Source organism: Quercus robur, chromosome 6 (genome assembly GCF_932294415.1).
Source record: "Quercus robur chromosome 6, dhQueRobu3.1, whole genome shotgun sequence".
Lineage (NCBI taxonomy): Eukaryota > Viridiplantae > Streptophyta > Magnoliopsida > Fagales > Fagaceae > Quercus > Quercus robur.
The window spans coordinates 5,033,249-5,057,992 of NC_065539.1; the positions used below are offsets into that span (position 1 = coordinate 5,033,249).

Genomic DNA, 24,744 nt, shown 5'->3' on the forward strand with positions numbered 1-24,744 from the left:
CAATGTTTTGGCAGCCACCGACGGCGGCCGAGCCCATGACTACTGTAGACATGTGGGAATGCACATGTACCAGATCTATTATTTATTCTTGATATTTTGTTCTTTATGTACCCACGTATTTCTGAAACAGACTGCGGCACACGCCCATAAGAAGATTGAACCCGCAATTAGAGAACTTTTATAAACTAAAGATTCAATCAAGGCTGACTGGGTTGCCAAACAAGAACGGTCTAAATGAAGATGGCATCCAAACTTTTTTAGAAATTAGAAGTCAAATATCTAAAACTGATCCTCTAACTTTTAACATTTTTTTATTTTAGTCCTTTAACTTTCAGTTTTGTTATTTCAGTCCTCTAACTTTTATTTTTTGTCAATGTAGGTGTGGTTTGGATTCACGTTTTGCGTTTTCCTCTTTTTTTTTTTTTTTTTTTAGCTGCAGTTGTTGACTTTTCTCCAGTGTACAGTGCACATTTTAGCAACATAAGTGGGTCATGTTCACTGTTCATGGGACCCACAAACTTCACTTTTTAGCAACTTTTTCATTAAAAATAGGTTTCACGGCACTATTCATACATTTAAAAATTATTTTGTTACAGTGTTTTCAGTTTATAGTTTTCAGCAAAATAAGCTGTATCCAAACAAACCTGTAGTATTCCGTTAGAGCTCAGTTAGGTGCTGCCATTAAGAGTGTTGAAACGACGCCGTTTTGGCTATTTATTTTTATTTTTTTAAAAATTCGGAATTAAAAGGAAATAGTCAAAATTTGTAAAAAAAAAAAAAAAAACAACATTTAAGGGGGAACGCCCCTTCCCCTAAAATCAAAAACAAAGAACAAAGAACACGATGGTATGACACCGACATCCCTAACTTGGAATCTGGAGCTGCTTGTACTGGTGATGATGCTACTACAAATGCACAGAAGATTGTGAGGGAGCTTGCTTTACAGAATAGTGTCGATGCCAATGAGAGGGATGTTTGCGGGAAAACCACCACTCTCGATGGGATTTAGATCCTCTAGATTTTCTAGGATACTCTATCAGTAGATTTCCTTAAATCCTAACCACTCTTTAATCATTTAATGGTCAAGATTCTGTCATGTCAGCATTCAACTAACAATATTCTTAAAATAATAAAATAATGTTACAAACAAAACAATTAAGATTATTGTTAGTGGAATGCTGACATGACAGAATCTAGACCATTAAATCATTAAAGAATGGTTGAAATTTAAGGAAATCTATTTGGTAGAGTGCCCTAGGAAATCTAGAGGATCTGAAGGTACCTGCATATGATTTTAAGACCAAGTTAAATGATATGAGACCTCTAAATCATTGTAGTGGAAATGAGTTCAAGACTACTGGTCAAGATGGTGGTTGTTGTTCTAATGCTTTGTCAGACTTGTCCACCAATGGAAGTATATTTGGAAAGCTTGAGAACAAAGAACATGATTTTTTTTTTTCTTCTAATTCCAAAATTCATGAAAAAAGAAAAGAAAAAAAGAGCCAAAACGATAGCAGTTTTTTTTTTTTTCTTTTAATCCCAGAATTCATGAAAAAAAGAAGAAAAAAAGAGAGCCAAAATGACGTCGTTTTGGCTCACTTAACGGCAACAAGTAACTAAGGTTTAACGGACTACCAAATTGACAACAATTGAAAGTTAAAAGACTAAAATGACAAAACTAAAAGTTAGAGGACTAAAATGAAAAAAACTGAAAGTTAGAAAGTCAGTTTTGGATTTTTGCCAAATTAGAAAGAATACCGTTCAATAGTAAACATCATATTTGAGATTAGCCTGGCTCTAAATTAAAAAGTCAATTTATTTCATTATTTAATTTATTTTTGTTATTATTCATGGCCCCACTACACTTTTTGGTACTATTTATGAGTTTTATTGTATTATTTCAGTTAACTTTTACTTTTATCTATAGTACTTTCAATAAAAAAATTTTAGTTTCAGCAAAATAATCGAATTCCAAATAGATCCTAAGTTGTAAATTTTTTTACAATTAAAAGGGTGAATAATGCGTCATTTTAGTTGTTTGATGCTAAATTTTAACATATCCGGAGTTTTATAACTCGGGATATGCTAAAATCTTAGTATTGGTGTAGGCATTTTGTTAAAATGCTAAATTTACCATTAAAATAGAGCAAAATAGGCTACATCAATGAAGGCAAAGCCAAATTTTTTGGCTTTTGAGCTACAATGCACAGCTAAATATAGCTATGCATGTAGCTAAGATGGTAAAAGAAAGAAAAAATTTATTAAAAGATGTATTATTTTATTGTGTTAGTTATATTATTTTATTGTGTTGAATGCTAAAATAAAACCAACCATGTTAGGTGTTTTATAAAGTGAGATGGTAAAATAAATAAAGTAACTTTTTTATGGTGCCAAATTGCTAAATTTTTTGCACCACCAATATGATACTCAGATAACTATTTTTAATTTGTCAACTTAGTATACGTTTGGCATTGGCTTAAAAAGTTAGATTTTTTTTTACTATTTAGCTCATTTTTGCTACTATTCATTGGTCTCATTGCATTTTTGGTACTATTCATAAATCCTACTGTGTTATTTTAATTTTATCTACAGTACTTTCAGCAAAAAGATTTTAATTTTATCTAAATAAGCTGTTTCTAAACGAACTCTTAATTACACTTAGTAACTAGATAGCTAACCCAACTCAATGGAACCAGAATCTCTTGTTTTAAAAATACTATTATGTTGGGAAGATTTATTGCCAGAAATGCTTTTATTATATGTTTGTCTCTTTATATATATATATATATATATATATATATTCAATCATTAAAATCTTATTAGTTAAATAAAAGAATAATGCTAGAAATATAAACTATTTTACAATTTTTTTTTTATAAATTGCTAATGTGGTGAGTGATTATTGATAAATGAAAAAATAATATTAATGATGGGTTTAAATTAAAACCAATAAGAGGCTAGCCACATCAACATTTTATAAAATTATTGTAAAATAATTTATGGCCGAAACATTACTCTAAATAAAATAGTTTCACATTTTTTTTCTTCCCTTTTTGATATTCCAACTTCTCCTCCTTCAAATCTTGTTTTCCTCTAACGTTGCAATTTTTCAATTTATAAAGTATAGTATATTTTAAGGCCTAGTGGTTTTTGAGGCGTGATTCATGAGTTCTTTGATTCGAAACCTTTAGTTAGTATCTTGGAAGAGTTTTTTGGTTCAAAACTTTTAGTTAGCACTTGCACATGCAGCCCCGGTAATGAGAAAATTAATATAAATTTTGTATGTGAAATCGTGAATTTTGGCTCACCTAATTTGATTATATTAAAAAAAAATTTAAGAATACAACAAAATATCACAATATTTTCACAATATTTTCATTTTTAGGATTTGAATAGATATTTTTTTTTTTATTTTGTTTGAGAGAAATGCTATTGTAGGGACACGATTTTTAATGACCCAAGGATAACGTTGGGCTCGTGTGTAAAAGGCCCGAACAATATGATTTGTAGAGAGTGGGTTTGGAAAGGCCTGCCTTTGGGCGCTGGGTTTCGGTATGGTCCCGGTTTCATGAGAGATCATACAAAGATGAGTTTGGACTGTATAGTAGAGCCTTGCATCAATGTAGTTTGAAAAGTTTGACTCCTCGGAATTAGTCCGAGGAGCATTACATTCTCACCATTCCTCCTTTTTCTTCCTTTTTTCTCCGGGGGCCTTCCCTCCCCCCCTTCTTTCTCCTCATTTTTTCCCTTTTATACTAGTATTCGATTTCCCTTCTTCATCTACGTGTCAGTTTCTCCTTGTTTGGAGCAATTACTCATCCTATCAATCTTCACGTCAGAGTGGTTGGAAAAAGCTGGATAGCATGGTATGGGGTATGGGCTTGTCAGGTGCTGGGCTCCACGTTATGGTGTTGGCAGCTTTCTAGCTTGTACTGCTCTTGTACTGGGTTTGTCCTTTTCTTCAGGCGTTTTGTGAGGCGTTGAGCGTGAGGTTGTCATCAGCTATATTATTGGGCCATCAAGGGGTTCTCCTCATACCTCCTCAGCAGTAGGGCTCCTTGGCTTGGGCTTTGGGCCCTTAATGTGAAGTGGGCCGGGATTCCAAATTTTAGGCCCCACAATAGCCCCTTGAAATCCTGCTTCCCGACTTTTTAGTTGGGAAGGAGGGTTTTGGTGATGCTGAGCCCATCTCATGACTTGTTCAAGTTCTGTGCCTTATTGCTGCTTGTGTTCTTCCATTTGCATGGGAGATGTGCCGAATTAAGAGGCATTACTTTATTCTTCATCCGCGCAGTGCCCTTTGTCATTTCAGTATTTGAGGCGCGCCTTCACGAGGACCTTTAAATCTTGTGGTGGCGGATAGCGTTGGAAATTGTACCAGAGCTGCCTTGTCTGCAGCGTTTCTTGGGAATCTGCTCAAATTAAATTAAATGACACCTCTTTACCCTTTATATAAGTAGGACAGGTGGTTGTTCTCTTGGCATATAAACCCTTCTACTCTCTTCAGAATTATAACCCTTTGTCCATAACCAGTTCCCACCTCCAGTGTCGTCTTCCCTTAGTGCCATATGTTTGAGGCTGGGGTGAAGGTGAAGGAACCTTACCTGCCACAGAGGCACCGGATCCTTCCAAGGCTTAAGGTGGTATGGTCTGGGCAGGGGAGGCACAGATTTAAGGTGTCCTCCCGCTTGGATATGGTGGGAACGGTACCCTCCCCTCTTTCAGTCAAAATCCGAAGCAGGTTCTGGTCACACCAGATTTTTGGTGTGTCAGAAGAAAGGTTTTCTGCCATCAACGCCGTCTGCGATACTGTAGGCGTGGTTCTGTGGAGGCCCATCAACTTCCGGCTGCCTGCACCGTTTCTTCCACGGTGCTGACCTCAAGTTGGGTTCCCTGCACCTTTTTTTTAGCTCCGCTAGCCCGAAGTCGGGCTCTCTACGCCTTTTCTTCAACGGTGCAGGCCCCGAGTTGGGCTCTTTGGCTGCCTGAGTTATAGGCATGTAAAAGTGTTGAGAAATGGTTTTCCTTGAATGTCTTGAAACAGCAGCCAACCTTTCCTCTGTACTACTTCCTCGGCTTTCTCTTTATTCTCTTGTATCTTTCTTTTCGATTATGTAGTTAGCTTTAATATAAGCTTATTCCAGCTTTTCATTGTACGCTGTACTATTTCTTTGTCTTAATAAAAGAGGAATTTATTTACTTGTTTTGAATATTTTTCTTTTTTGCAACAACTACTTTGTGAATGGGTGTGCTCCATGTGTGTTTTTCTTCAATGATACTTAGAGCAGAAAACCTTGAAACATAATCCGACTAATTCTAATTTACCGACATTACCAGGCATAATAACGATAATTCACAGTAAATTAAACTCAGGAAACTAACCGAGATAATAGCTGAATATTTCGTAATACGTGCGAGGAGACCGTCTGAGAACGATAAACTCTAAATAATTCATCTGAGGGGGTAACCGAGCAGTAAGGGACTCTAACTGCGTTCTGACAACGTATGGCACTATATTGCAGTCACACCAATTCCTCTGGTACCGAGGATCCGAGGGTAGGCTGGGGAATCCATGCAGCCTTGGGATTAGCCCACTTATCAATGGGGAACTCTTTCGCGGGGTAGATTCTAAGGGTCATATAACGTCCAGGTTGTGTCCAATCCCCGTATTGTCTCTTCTAAGTACTTGGTTTCCCCATAGGCTTGAGTCCGAGGACCATGCAAGGCCTTGGTTCTGTCCAAAACTTGTAATTTTTCTTTTGAGTACTTGGTTTCCCCATAGGCTTGAGTCCGAGGACCATGCAAGGCCTTGGTTCTGTCCAAAACTTATAGTTTTTCTTTTGAGTACTTGGTTTCCTCATATGCTTGAGTCCGAGGACCATGCAAGGCCTTGGTTCTGTCCAAAACTTGTAGTTTTTTCTGTGTACTTGGTTTCCCCATAGGCTTGAGTCCGAGGACCATGCAAGGCCTTGGTTCTGTCCAAAACTTGTAGTTTTTCTTTTGAGTACTTGGTTTCCCCATAGGCTTGAGTCCGAGGACCATGCAAGGCCTTGGTTCTGTCCAAAACTTGTAATTTTTCTTTTGAGTACTTGGTTTCCCCATAGGCTTGAGTCCGAGGAGTATGCAAGGCCTTGGTTCTGTCCAAAACTTGTAGTTTTTTCTGTGTACTTGGTTTCCCCATAGGCTTGAGTCCGAGGACCATGCAAGGCCTTGGTTCTGTCCAAAACTTGTGATTTTTCTTTTGTATTTATTTATTTTTCGAACGTAAGCCCCTAGACCAGGGCGGGGAGAGCTGGCTTAAGGCCAGAATCCCCTAGAGCTGCCTGCGCCATTGGCACTGCAAGGCGTAGCCCCTAGCAGAAGTTTATGTCGGAGCAACAACCGCATGCCGCCGGGGATGAAGGAAACCCCGCGAACCTCTGCTTGCTAGAGAGTTGACTCAACCGCCACCTGCGCCAACGCGCATGCCTTCCCACAGACGGCGCCAATTGTAGAGACACGATTTTTAACGACCCAAGGATAACGTTGGGCTCGTGTGTAAAGGGCCCGAACAATATGATTTGTAGAGAGTGGGTTTGGAAAGGCCTGCCTTTGGGCGCTGGGTTTCGGTATGGTCCCGGTTTCATGAGCGATCATACAAAGATGAGTTTGGACTGTATAGCAGAGCTTTGCATCAATGTAGTTTGAAAAGTTTGACTCCTCGGAATTAGTCCGAGGAGCATTACATTCTCACCATTCCTCCTTTTTCTTCCTTCTTTCTCCGGGGGCCTTCCCTCCCTCCCTTCTTTCTCCTCATTTTTTCCCTTTTATACTAGTATTCGATTTCCCTTCTTCATCTACGTGTCAGTTTCTCCTTGTTTGGGGTAATTACTCGTCCTATCAATCTTCACGTCAGAGTGGTTGGGAAAAGCTGGATAGCATGGTATGGGGTATGGGCTTGTCAGGTGCTGGGCTCCATGTTATGGTGTTGGCAGCTTTCTAGCTTGTACTGCTCTTGTACTGGGTTTGTCCTTTTCTTCAGGCGTTTTGTGAGGCGTTGAGCGTGAGGTTGTCCTCGGCTATATTATTGGGCCATCAAGGGGTTCTCCTCATACCTCCTCGGCAGTAGGGTTCCTCGGCTTGGGCTTTGGGCCCTTAATGTGAAGTGGGCTGGGATTCCAAATTTCAGGCCCCACAGCTACATTCATAACATTTTTAAAACAAATTCTAAACGACAAGTTATTATTGGTTTTAAACTGATAGCATTGTTATTTTTATTCTCAAAACATTTATTTTCAGTTGTGGTTGGTCATTGAAAACTTTAGGCATTGTAGCTACATTGCCAGTTGAATAAACTAAAAGCACTGTAACTCCAGTGTTATCCATCAAGAATAGCTTACTTATGATTTGTTGTGAAATTAATGTTAAAATGTTGTGGATTTAGCATTTTTTTATTTGATATATAAGAAACTGAGATTTCAACAATTGTGAAAATATTGTGATAACAATAAGTGTTGTAACATTTTTTCAAAATATTTATTTTTAGTTGTGGTTGGCTACAGCCTCATATTTTATTATTTTATTTCGACTTGTAAGAAATTGACATGTCAATAATTGTAAAAATATTGTGAAATTTGTTGTGTCAATATAACAATACAAATGTCAGCTTACATCAATATTTAAAAAAAAAAAAAAAACACAAATCGATTATTGAAAAAAAAAAAGACTAACTAAACCAAAGCACTGTTGTAGCTACAGTGCTGCACAGTGCAAAAACACTGGATGTATAGTGCCAAGACACTGTGCGCGCATTCGCACTTTTATTATAAACATTTATTTTTAATTTTGGTTGGTTACAGTCTCATATTTTATTATTTTATTTCAATTTGTAAGAAATTGACACGTCAATAATTGTGAAAATATTGTAAAATTTGTTGTGTCAATATAACAATATATATACTAACTTACATAAATATTTAAAAGGAAAAGAAAAAAAACACAAACAGATTACTATAAAAATGAAAAATAAATTAGGCACTGTAGCTACAGGGCCGCTTGGTACGGTGGCTACAGTGCACAAATACTTTACTAACAAATGTCATAACATTTTCACAAAATATTTATTTTTAGTTGTGATTGGTCACAGTTTCATATTTTATTATTTTATTTTGACTTATAAGAAATTGACACCTCAATAATTGTGAAAATATTGTGAAATTTGTTGTGTCAGAATAACAATATATATATAAAATAAAAAAACAAACGGTAGACTAAAAAAATGTAACTACTGTAGCTACAGTGCTGCTTGGTACTGTAGCTATTGTGCAAAACTTAAACAAAAGGGTTGAAAAAAAAAAAGACTTACGAAACAAAAGTACTGTTGTAGCTACAGTGTTGTACAGTAAAATACGTTAGGTGTACAGTATTAAAGTACTGTAGTGACATAGCCACTTTAAAATTTGTTGTGTCAATATAACAATATATATACTAATTTACATAAATATTTAAAAGAAAAAAAAAAAACAAACACAAACAAATTACTATAAAAATAAAAATAAATTAGGCACTGTAACTACAGTGCCGCTTGGTACGATAGCTACAGTGCACAAATACTTTACTAACAAATGTCATAACATTTTCACAAAATATTTATTTTTAGTTGTGATTGGTCACAGTTTCATATTTTATTATTTTATTTTGACTTATAAGAAATTGACACTTCAATAATTGTGAAAATATTATGAAATTTGTTGGGTCAGTATAACAATATATATATAAAAAATAAAAAAACAAACGGAAGACTAAAAAAATGTAACTACTGTAGCTACAGTGCTGCTTGGCACTGTAGCTATTGTGCAAAACTTAAACAAGATGGTTGGAAAAAAAAAAAAAAAGGACTCACGAAACAAAAGTATTGTTGCAACTACAGTGCTACACATTAAAAAACGTTAGGTGTACAGTATTAAAATACTGTAGCGACATAGCCACTTTTTATATATTAAGATGGATTTTACTAATGTGTGCCCTAAGGGTACACATTAATTTCCATTTTTGGTAAAAATTTTCTCGAGAATTGAAAAAGTAATGACAGCTTTTTCAATTTCCGAAAAAATATTTCCAAAAATAGAAAACTTAATAAGGCACACATTAACCGGACCCAAAGATTAAGATATCCTGAAAGATACTAGTAAAAAGTTAGTTTGCTGACCGAAAGACTGGCAAAAAGCAAATTTTGAGAGCGCTCACTCTCCACACAACCCAAAAGGCAAGCATTGGGGTGTGGTGAATGGCGATCTTTGACCATTAAAGTAATGTGGTAGTGGCTTTGGCTTGCACCTATCTACATGTATTCTTTTCAAGCTTCAAATCATTTTCACTGTTTTACTGTTAGCCTTTGCTATTGAAATTTGAAAGTTGAAACCCCCCACACACATTAGGCCGTTGGCTTTGCTTTAGAAGCTTTAATTTTTCAATTTTCAACCTTCTATCTGTAGCTTAGAATTCTCATTTTTCAAGCTACTTGCCTTCCGCCCCAACCTATTTAAGCTACCACCGATACTCTATGCTTACCTTCCCACTATCATTCAACTCCTCCATTTTTCTTAACAGAGTCTTAAGCTTGTTTGAATCTTAGCAAAAATGACTTTAAAATCATATGAGGTACCAAATTCTTTTTCTCTTTTTATTTTTATTTTTTTATTTCTATACATTTATTTATCCTATGTGTTATAATTTTCTTTTCCTCTAATTTTAAACCAATTGATACTTAATAGGCTATGTTCAAATTTTCATTTGGGCTTATTCTTCATCATCATCATCATCATCTCTAGTTTCATATTGGCTTATATGATTTTTAAAAAAATTTCTATTAATATTATGCCTTCTTGTAGATGTAGTCTAGTTTTTAATTTCTACTAACATCACTTTTTTACTTTTAATTTCTACCATCATCATCATCATCATCATCATCTCTAGTTTCATATTGGCTTATATGATTTTTAAAAAAATTTCTATTAATATTATGTCTTCTTGTAAATGTAGTCTAGTTTTTAATTTCTACTAACAACATTTTTTTACTCTAGTTTCATATTGTCTTATATGATTTTTTTTTTAAAATTTCTATTAATATTATGTCTTCCTGTAGATGTAGTCTAGATTTTAATTTCTACTAACATCACTTTTTTACTTATTAATAATCGCTCATCACATATCAAAAGTTTGTAATAGTTTGTAGTTTTACCATTTTCCTTATTATATTCATATATTTAATTTCTTGAATGTTATGGACTTATGGTTGTTCAAAGGAATAAGAGAAACCTAAGGGGGAAATGACCTTAAGATACTCAATTGATCATTTGGTCATTTAGTTTTATTAAGTATTAGTATATTGATAAAACTATATATTCTACTTTGAGTTTTTCATGAATAACTGCAAATACGATTTCCACCCCCTCCTTTCCGGCCCATCACCTATGTCTTCTATCTATATTATCTCAAAAAAAAAAAAAAAAATTTGCAAATACCATAGTTTAAGTTTGGCCCTAAACAGCAATTCTCGGTTTGGCCTCTGAAGTTAAGGATTGAATATTAGCTAAGGGTTCTCTGCAATCTGTTTTGAATGCTTGGGAGGCCCAGATCTAAGAGCTTTAACAACCGGCTTAACCTTTTCGACAATCTTTACAATGCCCAAAAACATAAGTCGATATAAAAGCACCATCCCCAACAAAGTGGCAAGATCAATCCACTTGGAGTAGCCCATTTCTACCTGCCAAGTATTTCGCAAGATTTCTTCACCAGTTGTTGTAGATGACCCATCGGCTTGGTTATTAGGGAATGTTAATCCTTCAAACTCATTCTTGTAGAATCCTTGGTTTGCATACTTATGGAATGCAATGTAGTACATTGGGTATCTCCAAAAAGGTTTAGGAAGATCATTTGGCAATCGGAAGAAACCTCCATTAAGCATCATCACACCTTGTATTCCAGCACCAGTAATGATACCCATGAGGAAATCTGGCACTATACTAGCAACAATCATCATTAAGCTTTCAACTAGCATCATGCATACGAAGAGGACCAACACAAAGTAGGCAAAGTGTTCAAAACTCTGTTGAAGGCCAACTAGGTAATAGGCTATTGCTCCTGGAAGTAGAGAGATGATAAGCAAGTAAGGAAGGGAAGAAAATGTGTTTCCAATCACATATGCACTAACACCGTAGTGCCCATTCAATCTTTCTCGCCCAAAGATCTGATACATCGAAGAATATAACAAGGTCAAAGTACATCCAATTAATTGATACAAAATTGTGTTGCATATAAAATTATTAGAGATTTAAAAAATAACTAACCTTCATGTCCTCTACAAAAGAAGGGAATCCGCCAATTGCCATAAAAGTTAGAAAAGCTGCAACAAACATCAGCATTGAACCTCTTGCCTAGAAATTTAGAATAAAGTTAAATCAGATAATCATTTTGAAATAGTATAAACTTGAAATCATGACTTTAAGTCAAGAGTTCTGTTATTTGGGGGGTTTGTGCAAAATTCTGGATTAGAGTGTGCAATAAACATCACTTTTTGAAATAATCAATATTAGCTAGGATGTTTGCTTTTCAGAAAAATGATTTGTATATGTATATACCTATATTTCCATCAATTACCTGAATGGAACCAAAAGTGAAGCCAATGTCATGGAATATAGTTCCAACACATAAACACAATGCAATATAGATTGCAAGCCGAAGCCAGTAATAGCCCAGATCACGATACATGTTCACAAAGGATCTACTTGTCAGAACTAGGCACTGTGTAATGAAACTTGCTTGGCTTCCCTTCTTCTCCAAAGTTCCTCCATTCTATAAAACAAAAAACTCAGCCTCATAGTTACTTGTGTCTTTATGGGGAATGATTGATGAGTTAGCATTAAGTCATTAACAATAATAACTATAAACTTATTTACCTGTTGGCATATCTTAGATACCAGGTGCTGAACTTCTTGGAAAGTCCCAGATGACTTGTATGAATTGACGAGAATATTAATGACTTCCTCAGTGCTTGTTGTGCCATCAGGGTCTTGTATGATGCCCTAGTGTTCAAAAGCAAAGGGTTTACATGAGTTTTAAACAATTTGTGTACCCCATGGCCATGATGATTATATTCAAGAGTAAGGATGGTAATGAGAGAAATATATATATACTTACTGCATCAAAGTCTTTGTTGATAGTTTTAAGATAGTGATCAGATGGGTTTCTCAGAGTTGGGCATGGGAAGCCATTGGAAGCAAAAAACTGCATAGAAATTACATATAAACATTTCATAATTATTTGGAAACAATTTGTTTGATGCATGCTGATAAGATTTTATTTTTTAGTCCTTTTTTTCCATTGAAAAGAAGAATTCAATAAGGTTAAACAAGGTGACAAAAATGTTGATTTTACATGCATTGTAGAAGAAATTATTGTTGTACCTCCTTTGCCATTAAAATGGACCCAAAATAGACTGTCATGCCAGTAGAAAGGAGGCAGAGATTTTTGAAGAGCTCAAAAACTTCACTGCTTGGTTGATGGATTGATGCAATAACAGTCCTTCCATCTTGACGTGCTAGCTTAACGATGCGGCTCATGACATGGAAAGATGCTGCACTGTCTAGTCCACTAGTTGGCTCGTCAAGGAAAAGAAGCTTTGGGCGTGTCAATATTTCAATACAAATGCTAACCCTTCTCTTTTGTCCACCACTAAGGCCTTTTATGCTCCACCCTCCTATTCTTGTGTCCATTGAGTCATGCAAGCCCATCTCCTTTATAGTCATCTCAGCCCTTTCTTTCTTCTCGAATTTTGACATTGAATCAGGCAATTGGAGTTGTGCAGAGTAATACACAGCTTCCCTTACTGTAAGTGTTGTCATTAAGGTGTCATCTTGAGTCACATAGGCCTAAATCATGGAAAGTAAGAGAGGCCATTATTACAACATAAAGAAATTAAGGGAGAATTGTGAAACAATTTTTAGGGGGAGAAAAATCAAAGCCCAGTTTAGGTATTGGTTTTACACTAAAGTTCTAATTTATCTAAGAATGATGTATTATTACATAAGCTTTACAATATAAAGTGATGTGTCATCAATGATAAAAATAGCAATTTAAACATTTACTTATTGTGTTTAGATATTCATTACTATGTCGATTTGTAAGCCTACACCATGATTTTAGCTCATAAGGAATTACTGTTGTTGTGACATGGAAATCGAAAGTTCTTGAATAAGTAGAGTGATTCACAAGACATATCATTTACCTCATTAGTCATCAACGAAGTCATAAACAGATCATTTTAGGGGTTAATATGATGATAGCATTAAAACAAGTGTAAGGTGTAGCACAAATTTAGTTCTGGACTGGAAAAAGCCACATTATTGTTGTGATCATTATTAATTAATGATAACAAAGCCAAAGGCCTACATTTAAGAGAAACTATTTTGATAGACCAAGAACATTATAATTCATATACATAAACACAATAAACACAACACATATGACTCGGCCCTTTTTCACACACCGAAGTTCCTACACAATAAACACATATGACTCTTTTTCACATACCGAAGTTCCAAAAGCAAGAGTCTCTTTGCGTCCATTAATGAAGATCTCCCCAGTTTGCTGCGTATTTGAACTTAATCACCCTACAGTAATTACTTGCTTATGAGTCGTAGTTTTCTCTCTCTAGTTGAACTTGATCTTCCCAGATGCTTATTAATTTATGCAAATAAATAAATAAATAACCATATACATTAGTAAATTACATTTAAGTATTTATACACAAATTTCACGAATAAGCATAATTTTTTGTAAAACCACCACATATCCTTACAGAACAGTGGAATACACCATTCAAATTCGAATGATGAAAACCTCACAAATCCATAGGTGAACTATCATAAAACACAAAGTAAAAAGAGAATATGTCATCTAATGGTGAAATTCTCAAAATATTAATCTAAAAAAAAACGTATAGAGTGATGTAACATCGTAAGAAGTTATACCACTTGTAACTTGATAATAACCCTTGTTATATCTTTTTCTGAACCAAAAAAAAAAAAAAAAAAACCTTGTTATATCATGTACAATTATTGTATGTATTAACTTTACTTCAAAGTAAATACTACAAGACAAAAGATGTACATATAAGAGGGAAATTATTGTGTACTTCTGGAGTACCATAAATACGTACTCTCTCCTCTCATATGAATGGTGGGTTCCACTAATTAAATTCATGGTGGGAGCCACCATTCATGTGAGAGGGGGGACTACACATTTATGGTATTCCGGGAGTACCTAATAATTTTTCCATATAAGGAATGAACATAATCTTTTATATATATATATATATATATATGATTCAATATAATAATCTTATTTTATACGTGTATGATTCAATAGCATAACAACTAGATTAGTATAGTCTACGTAACCGGTTACAATCACTCATTTATAGCTAATTAGTCAATACGTTTTTAAAATATTGAGAATAGTTAATGAATGCCCTAAAAATATTAGTTTAAATATATTTTTAAAAATTTTTATGAAAAAGAAAAAATAATTAATTTTTTGACAATTTTTAATATTTCCATAAAAATAGTGTTTGACTACCGTGTACCTTTGATGTAATGATTACTCTATAAATATAAGTTCTAGTGGAGCGAGGTGCAAGAGTTGGGGTTTAATTCTTCAAAAAGGAGTTTTGTACATATATATATATATATATATACATGCATTTAAATTATTTTAAAGTAGAATTCTATTTACACCTGTTAATAGGACCCTAAGATATTTTGGTAGTGCCTTTTAATAACTATTGATGTTAACATAAGATTTAAGTTGACTAAATGAAAGTGACATCAATGATAAGCTTAAATGAAAGTTATACAAGATACTCTAATTACAACTTATTAATTTAATAATTTATAATAAAGTATAAAAAAAGATTGTGAAATTTTTATTTTTATTTTTATTTTTGTAGCATTGTCTTTTCACTTAATACTAATAATATTTTTAAATTCCATTTTGACTATCCAACAAATAAAATGCATGCATTTTTCCGAGTAATACTGGTGTCACGTAAATGGCATCGTAGGTGCCACATAAATGGCATTTTAGGTGCCATTTATGGGAAACCAGCATTTTCCCCTAGTCTGTTGCTTTCAAGTTTCAACCACTACGAAGGATGGGAGTAAATGGCACTTCCAAAAGTGAAAGATCATATCATAATTGAACAGAAATTGGGAAGTAGTATATCGAGGTTTCTTCTTCTTATACTTTTCTTCAAAATAAATTAAGCAAGTGATTTTGAAATGTTGGCCAATAATTGTTAATTACCTGCCAAAGAATCCAAGAGAGTAGACTTGCCACAGCCAGATGGACCCATGATAGCCAGCATCTCTCCAGGTTCAGCATACCCAGTCAGCCCCTGAAGTATTGGGCGTCGCCCTTTTTTCCCATCAGGCACTGTAACCCACAGATCCTTCCATGTCAAGAAAAGCCCTTCTCTATTTGACACAAAACCAGCAACGTAATTGCCCTGTTCTCCACCAAACGATTTTGTAACTTGAGAACCAGACCGTAGAGACGATGATGATGATGATATTGATGCCTCACGAGTCTCTAAATGGTGAGGACCAGGAGTGAAATGAGCAATGTTAGATGAGAACATTTGCTCAGTGCTATCTTCTTCTTCTGAAGCTACGCTTTGCATCTCTAAATCATCATGAAACCCTGCACTGCTTGTCACGGGTTCTTTCAGAAGCGACTTTGTTTGAGTTGGGCTTGGTGTCCATCGAGGGACATAAACTGGAGTGGAAGATAAAGAAGAAGAAGAAGAATCCATGCTATTTAATTTCTTTTCTTGCTGTAGAGGCGAATTTCTAAGGAGTATACAGAGATAGACACAGAGCTGTTGTGACCGAAGTTGGAGTACTGCATATTTTGCATTACGTTTCCACCAGTATTTAAACATTTGAAAAAGGTGTTTTCTTTTTAGTTTTTAGTTTTTATTACTTTTTAGGTCAGTAATAATGTGAAAGTTGAAACATTTAATAGTATAAAACAAACAAATGGGTCTATTACTATATTCCTAATTAATTCCTCTTTGTAGTTCTGTTTGGTCTTGTGAATAAAATTCTTGTTCATCAAAAAAATATTCCTAATTAATTCCATGAGAAGTGGGCTGGCCACGTACATATGAGCATTGCTAATGCCACAATTTGTGGCACAACTTGTGCCACATGTGGTTGGTGGAGGGGTGAATTTCACGTGGTATGGGTTGGCCACGTACATATGAGCATTGCTAGTGCATGCCACAACTTGTGGCATAACTTGTGCCACAACTCGCCACATAAGTGAGTTGTAGTTGGTGGAGGAATGATGATGAGTCCATGTGAGGATACCTTCCACCAATCATAACTCGTCATATAGGTGAGTTGTGGCACCAGAATTGTGCCGTACATATGTAGCAATGTTTTGGCAGCCCATGACTGTTGAATGCACATGTTTTTATTCTTGATGTCTCATTAATCTCTGTTATCCATCCCAACCCAACTGTCAACTGATAACACTTTTTAATTTGTCAACTTATAACTACGCTTGGTCCTAGATAGCTGACCCAACTCAATGGAAAGGGTATCTCTTCTTTAAAAAATACTATTATGTTGGAAAGATTTGTATTACCCGAAATGCTTTTATTATATGTTTGTCTTGTAATTTTTTTTTTCACTTTTGACATTCCAATGATTAAAATCTTATTCGTTAAATAAAATAGTTTCACGTTTTTTTTCTTCCCCTTTTGATATTCCAACTTCTCTCCTTCAAATCTTGTTTCTCACGTTCCAATTTGTTAATTTTTAAAGTATAGTATATTTGAAGGCTTAGTGGTTTTTGAAGGCTAGATTCATGAGTTCTTTGGTTTGAACTTTTAGTTAGTATTTTGGAAGATACTCGTAAAAAATTAGTAGGATCGACCGAAAGACTCGAATAAATTTCTTTTTTTTATAACGCTCACTCTTCACACAACCCAAAAGGCAAGCATTGGAGAGTGGTGAATGGTGATTCTTGACCACCAAAGTAATGTGGTAGCGGCTTTGGCTTGCACCTGTCCATGTGTGTTCTTTTCAAGCTTACTAAAATCTTATTTTCAATCTTTTACTGTTAGCATTTGCTATTGAAATTTGAAAGTTGAAACACCGGCCCCCACACATATCAGGCCATTGGCTTGCTTTAGAAGCTTTACTTTTTCAATTTTCAATCTGTAGCTCAAAATTCCTATCTTTTAAAGCTAATTGCTTTCACCCAACCTATTTAAGCTTCCACCAATACTTTATGCTCACCTTCCCACTTAGCATTCAACTCTATTTTTCATTCTTCTTCTTCTATATATTTATTTGTCCTACCATTTCTATATATTTATTTATCCTGTGAGTTATAATTTTATTTTCCTTTAATTTTAAACCAATTGATACTTGATAGGTTATGTTTTATTCTGGCTTCTATTCAAACAACCACATACGAAATTGATCTTATTTTTATTATTTTTATTTTTATCTATAGTTTCATATTGGTTTATATGATTTTTTTTTAATTTATATTAATATTATGTCTTCTTGTAGTAGTACTTTAGTTTTTAATTTCTATTAATATCATTTTTTTACTTATAATAACTACTCATCACTTCGGCAGTTTGTAAAATAGTTTGTGGTTTCAGCATTTTCCTTATTATATTCATATATTTAATGTCTTGAATGTTATGTGCTTCAGTTGTTCAAAGGAATAAGAGATACTTAAGGCGGGGGAGGGGGGGAATGACCTTAAAATACTCAATTGGTCATTTAGTTTTTTAAGGATTAATAAGTATTATATTTGATAAAACTAATATATATATATATATATATATATATATATATATATATATCTATACACACACATTCTACTTAGAGTTTTTCATGAATAATTGCAAATAAATAGTTTAAGCTTGGCCCCCAAACAGCAATTCTCGGTTCTACTCCTGAAGTGAAGGATTGAATATTAGCTAAGTGTTCTTTGCGATCTATTTCAAATGCTTGGAAGGTCCAGATCAAAGAGCTTTAACAATCGGCTTAACCTTTTCGACAATCTTTACAATGCCCAAAAACATAAGCCGATATAAAACCACCATCCCCAACAAGATAGCAAGATCAATCCACTTGGAGTAGCCCATTTCTACCTGCCAAGTATTTCGCAAGATTTCTTCACCAGTAATGGAAGGTGAACCACCGACTTGGTTATTAGGAAATGTTAATCCTTCAAACTCATTCTTGTAGAATCCTTGGTTGGCATACTTATGGAATGCAATATAGTACATTGGGTATCTCCAAAAAGGTTTAGGAAGATCATTTGGTAGTCGAAAGAACCCTCCATTTAGCATCATCACGCCTTGTATTCCAGCTCCAGTAATGATGCCCATGAGGAAATCTGGCACTATACTCGCAACGATCATCATTAGGCTTTCAACCAACATCATGCACACAAAGAGGACCAATGCAAAGTAGACAAAGTGTTCAAAACTCTTTTGAAGGCCAACAAGAAAATAAGCTATTGCTCCAGGAATTAATGAGATGATAAGCAAGTAAGGAATGGAAGACAACGTGTTTCCAATCACATATGCGCCAACTCCATAGTGCCCATTCAATCTTTCACGCCCAAAGATCTGATATATTGTTGAAGAATAAATATAAAGGTCAAAGTATGTGTAGCAACCAAAAAAAAAAAGTAGTTTTTTATTACACACATTAAAAGGCAACTAAAACTATAACTTGAAGTCATAATTTTCAACCACCAAGTCATAGTCTCAATTGTTTTTTCTGATGTGTAATAGCTTTTATTCTATATTAAATTGTCTTTCATATAAAATTATTCAAGATTTAAAAAGTGACTGACCTTCATGTCCTCTACAAAAGAAGGGAATCCACCAATTGCCATAAAAGTTAGAAAAGCCGCAACAAACATCAGCATTGAACCTCTTGCCTATATATTTAAAATAGAGTTGAGCATGTACTAGATTATCGGTTTCAAATTATCAATTAGCTTCGGAATGATATGATCACTATGTTACATGTAGTCCCTGTTAGACATAATAGAAGATTTATTATATTCATCCATTACCTGAATGGAGCCAAAGGAGAATCCAACATCATAGAAGATAGTCCCGACACATAAACACAATGCAATATAGATAGCAAGACGAAGCCAATAATAGCCTAAATCACGATACATGTTCACAAAGGATCTCCTTGTTAGAACTAGGCACTGGGTTATGAAATTTGTGTGGCTTCCCTTCCTCTCCAAAGTTCCTCCTTTCTATAAAACAAAGAACTTAAGCCTTAGTTATTAACTTATATATATTTTTATAAATTAACTCTCTTTCTTTTCAATTTTAAGAAGATAATGATTGATCAATTAGTATTAACATTAATAACTACCTGTTGGTATATCTTAGATACCAATTGTTGAACTTTCTGGAAAGTCCTGGATGACTTGTATGACTTGACGAGAATATTAATGACTTCCTCAGTCCTTATCGTGCCACCAGGTTGCTCAATGTCCTAGTTTTGATAACGAATGGTTCACAATTTGTCATCCATGATGATTATATCAAATAGTAGAGGGATGGTAATGAGAAAAATCTATATACTTACTGCATCAAAGTCCTTGTTGATAATTCTAAGGTAGTGATCAGATGGGTTTCTCAGAGTTGGGCATGGGAAGCCATTTGAAGCAAACAACTGCATAAAAAGTTTATATATACCTAGAATTCATAAATTTATTTTAAACTGTTCATTTGATGCATGCTACAAAGATTTTTTTTTAGTTTTTAAAAGAAAAATGATGAACTCAATACGGTTGAAAAAGCTGAGACAATGTTGATTTTACATGAATGTATTGTAAAAAAAATATTCTTGTACCTCCTCTGCCATTGAAACGGGACCAAAATAAATTGTTATGCCTGTAGAAAGGAGGCAAAGATTGCTGAAGAGCTCAAAAACTTCACTGCTTGGTTGATGGATTGATGCAATAACAGTCCTTCCATCTTGACGAGCTAGCTTGACGATTCTGCTCATGACATGGAAAGATGCTGCACTGTCTAGCCCACTAGTTGGCTCGTCAAGGAAAAGAAGCTTTGGACGTGTCAATATTTCAATACAAATGCTAACCCTTCTCTTTTGTCCACCACTAAGGCCTTTTATGCTCCACCCTCCTATTCTTGTGTCCATGGAGTCTTGCAAGCCCATCTCCCTTATAGTTATCTCAGCCCTTTCTTTCTTCTCAGATCTTGACATTGAATCAGGCAGTTGGAGTTGCGCTGAGTAGTATACTGCTTCCCTTACTGTCAGTGTTGTCATTAAGGTGTCATCCTGAGTTACATAGGCCTAAATCACGGAAAGTAAGAAAAAATCAAGGGCAATTTAGGAGGCATTTTTTAGGGAAAAAAAAAAAAATCACTGCACCGTTTACGTTTTAACCCAAGTTCTAATTTATCTAGACCTTGAGACTTAGAAATTAATGAGAAGTACTTCAAGGATCATTTCTTTTTTCTTTTTTAATTTAGAAACATACACACATAAGAAAGAGTGAATGAAGTTTTAACACAAAGGAACATCGTAAACTACACTGAATTATCAATGAAATCAAGCAATGACAACCATCTAGTCCATACGATTTCATGAGAAAGTATTTTGATGGATTAAGCTCATTACATATCCACAGGTAAACATAATACACACATATGACCCTTTTTGCATACCGATGTTCCAAAAGCAAGTGTTTCTTTGCGTCCGTTTATCAAGATCTCCCCAGTTTGCTGCGTATTTGAACTTAACCTTCCTGCAATAGCCAGTTGCTTATCAATGACTTCCATATTTAAATCAATGGAATTTACTAATGTTTCATATTTCTATTTTCCTCCTTCACTTGGTTTCCAAAGCCTCACGTAACCCGTATTACCACTTATGTAAATCTTTCATTTTGATTTTTTTTTCTCTCTCTCTCTCTCTCTTATCTTCTTGTCCTTTATACTCTTATCTCACTCTTCCTCTTTAATCCATCCCTTCTTCCCTCACCCATTCCACGATACTGTTAATATCCTATTTCCAAACCCCTCAAACCCTCTATGTCTCCGTTGCATACTTTATTTATTTACTAACTTGTTTATTCTTTAAGGCAATGTATACATGAATATTTTGTATTGAAATGATATGTAGATCTCCCATTATTTATGTTAAGTTATATATTCTTATAATTACCTTGCATTTAGTATTGGCTTTATTCCATATCAATTTAAGTGTAAGTTAAAAAGTGTTGTGAAAATACGTGATATGGTGTTTAAACACTGAAAATTGTTATTTAAACACCCCTACCAAACACTCCTTGGTATGTTAACTACTATGACTGTGGATTGCTTTTCTTTTTTGGTGGCTATTATATAATAATAAGGGAAATACTAACGAGTGCCCTTATTAATAATCCATTTAAAGAAAGTTTTTATGGGAAATGAAAAAAAAAGTAATTAATATTTTAGTAATTTTTTTCATTTCCCATAAGAGTGGTATCAAAATTTTCTTAAAATTGATTATTAAGGGCACTCGTTAGCATGACCCTAATAATAATAATAATAATAAAAGAGAAAGAAGAAACAGTCATTTCTGAAATTGAAAGATTACCTGCCAAAGAATCCAAAAGAGTTGATTTGCCGCAGCCAGAAGGACCCATGATAGCCAGCATCTTTCCCGGTTCAGCGTACCCAGTTAGCCCCTCAAGTATCGGCCGGCGGCCACTTTTTCCATCAGGCACTGTAACCAACAGTTCCTTCCATGTCAAGAAAAGACCTAGATCTCTATTTGACACAAAATCAACTTCCTTGAATGCAAAGTCATTTTCTTGTTCTATCGCCAACGTTTCTGTAACTTGGGAGTTTAGAGATGATGCTTCATGAATCTCTACGTGGGGAGCACTAGAAATAGCGAAGTCATGAGCAATGCTAAATGGGAATAACGTTTTGTCTGTGGTACATGTCGACCTGCCATCTTCTTCTCCAGAAGCTATGCTTTGCATCTCTATATCATCATCAAATCCTGCACTTGTCTCGGCCTCTTTTAGTATTGATTTTGATGGACTTGGGTTTGGTGTCCATCGAGGAACATTAATTGAAGTATCCATTCTATTTTCTTGCTGTAGCCTATAGGGTTGGAGGGGGAGAGAGAGAGAGAGAGAGAGAGAGAGAGAGAGAGAGATAGCAATGCAAGGTGATATTTTTATGGTTTTTTTTTTTTTTAATACTTATTTTGCTCTTTCTCCTAGGACGTGAAAGATTTTTTTGAGAATGTATGACGTGAAAGTTGAAACTTTTGTCATTAAATTGAGAAAAAGAAGAAGAAGAAGATGTAGTTAGTAGATAATTTTGTATATATATATATATAATAACGTGATGTTTCTTCTACTTGCATTTATATTAGATCTCTCTAATTAAATGAATGTAAGAGTCTCACATTATTATATTTTCTAATATAAAATGGAAACCCTATAGTGTCTACAAGCAAGAGTCAAAAGTGTATCACATCATCTAATATAAAATGGAAATCCTATAGAGTTTAGACATATCTAAATTTATGTCTAATTTCACAATATGTTTAGTGTCAACTTGTGATTAATGCACAATAATTTCACTTTTCACTAATGTGGTCTCATGTAAGTAATGTACTCTAATCACAAGCTGACATGATTGGATGTATCCTAGGAAAACTAATTAAAAATTAAAAATTAAATAAAATTTAACTACAAATCCTAAACATAATTTAATTGAAAATTTTAAGATATCTCACTTAAGAAATTGTATTTAAAATTTGCCTTAAAATAATACTAATACTATTGTCATAATATTTTATTCATTAATTAAATTTTAAGAAACTCGAGGCTCACACTTGTTGATAGTCGTATGTTATAAAAAAGAAAATTGTGAAGGTTATGTAATCTATAAATATATATATATATATATTAAATGATAAAAATGAAAATTGTGTAGGTTATGTAATCTATATATATATATATATAATTTTTTTTTGCTTACCAAATTTTATGAATTTTACTTGAGTTAGTTCGGAATTTACTTAAGAGACTTTAAATATAAAATATAACAAGTAAATGAATTCACACTTGACATAATGATAACTTATATACCTGCATCAATATAGTTTGAACAATACAATCTTCACCGAGAATACTTGCAAAGTAGACTCGAGCAGTAGGAACTTTTGCTGAGATGATAAAGGAACTAACCCCCTTTACGCTTTCTCCTAGGCTTGTGTGGCCACCTTCTTCTTCTTCTTCTTTTTTTTGGAGAAAATTTCAATTTATGGCGTCCATTTTTTATGATAACTCTTTATCATCAGACTAATTAAGACATTAATCAATTTTTGGTGTAGACGGAGATTGAACCTTATATCTCATATTCAACTATAAGAAACTTTACTGGTTAAAAAACTCATTAATTCTTTGATACATAAGTCTAGTACAATAAATGGAAGATGTTGACATCAAGGTTTTCAGACCCGGACCGTTCAATGAACCGTAAAACTAAGAGGTTCAAGGTTTTTAAGGTTGGACCGAGGTCGAAACGGAGTCGAACCGTGATGATATCATAATTAATTAATAATTATTTAAATTATAAAATTAATATATTAAATTAATATAAATAAAAAAATTAACAAAAATAATCAAATTAAAATAAAGATACATATTTCAAATATATTTTTCATACCATAGCTTTTATAAACAAATAAGAAATATCAAATTCAAAGAAAATATAAATATAGTATTTTTTTTTTATTTCTTTATATGTTGATTAGTAAAACTTGCTATAATACTAATAATAATGGTAATAATAGTATAAGTTAAAAAAAAAAACACGAAAACAAAAAACTTTTGTAATAAGTTCATATTTCCACTAGTATGTCAATTTATTTAATCCCACGTATTAGTTTAATAATACTAATATAGATGAAAAATTAATAATAGTTTTTAAATTTTAGTAAGAGTAATCATAAAACAAATGCAAAAGAAAAAAGAAAAAAAAAAGAAAAAAGAAAGAATAAACCTAGATATTAATGTAAAGTGGAGCACTGTAGAGGTAGTCTTAGTCAACCAGAATGACTGAATGACCAAAAGGCTGAGATAGTCACGTGAAGGCACGCAAATCTAAAAAATTACACATAAAACAAACAACAAGTCATTGAAGGGGCGGACATTACAACACACAAAAAACTGAAAAAGAAGAAGCAGAGTAGAGGATGTGAAACGCAGAAGAAGAAGAAAGGAGCGACCATTGTGGGTTGCTTCAGGCGACCAACGACATGCTGCGATAGGATGAGTTCATTCAGGCAAAAATGATTTATAATGTAAGATGAGGCTCTCTGTTTTTCTTTTTTATTTCTCTCGATTTTTTTATTCAAATTCTTCACCGAGCGATATCTGTTTTCCGGCATAAATAAGGTATGTATCCCGGAACAACGCCGTTAAATTTTTTTTTTTAAGGGAACCGTGTGAACCTTGAAAACCGGCTATGGTTCTTAGAACCGTATGGTCCAACTGTGGGTTGAACGGTTTCATGCTTTTTTCACATAGAGAGGTTCTTAGAGCTAAAAGAACCGCAAAGTATTGCGGTTCACGGTTAATCCGGTCGGACCGTACGGTCCAGTCCGG

At 34.1% G+C, this 24,744-nt stretch overlaps 1 protein-coding gene and 1 pseudogene across 1 annotated transcript; both read right to left on the reverse strand.

The window, feature by feature from the left end:
- Positions 1-10,504: 10,504 nt before the first annotated feature.
- On the reverse strand, positions 10,505-15,984 carry LOC126732415 (ABC transporter G family member 1-like; annotated as a pseudogene).
- Positions 15,985-17,937: 1,953 nt separating this feature from the next.
- On the reverse strand, positions 17,938-22,309 carry LOC126732414 (ABC transporter G family member 1-like). Its single transcript, XM_050435259.1, has 8 exons — positions 21,711-22,309; positions 20,795-20,874; positions 19,956-20,420; positions 19,689-19,775; positions 19,473-19,595; positions 19,156-19,350; positions 18,931-19,017; positions 17,938-18,700 (listed from the first exon to the last, which is right to left on the reverse strand). The coding sequence occupies exons 1-8, from the start codon at positions 22,204-22,206 to the stop codon at positions 18,089-18,091; spliced, it is 2,145 nt and encodes a 714-aa protein (XP_050291216.1). The 5' UTR covers positions 22,207-22,309; the 3' UTR covers positions 17,938-18,088.
- Between the last annotated feature and the right edge of the window lie 2,435 nt (positions 22,310-24,744).

Coding starts and splice junctions, on each gene's coding strand:
- LOC126732414 (XM_050435259.1), bottom strand. CDS start 22,206: ATGGATACTTCAATTAATGTTCCTCGATGGACACCAAACCCAAGTCCA. Junction 19,776..19,955: donor CCGTTTCAATGGCAGAGGAG/GTACAAGAATAT, acceptor CTTTTTATGCAG/TTGTTTGCTTCAAATGGCTT. Junction 19,351..19,472: donor TATCTAAGATATACCAACAG/GTAGTTATTAAT, acceptor TTTGTTTTATAG/AAAGGAGGAACTTTGGAGAG.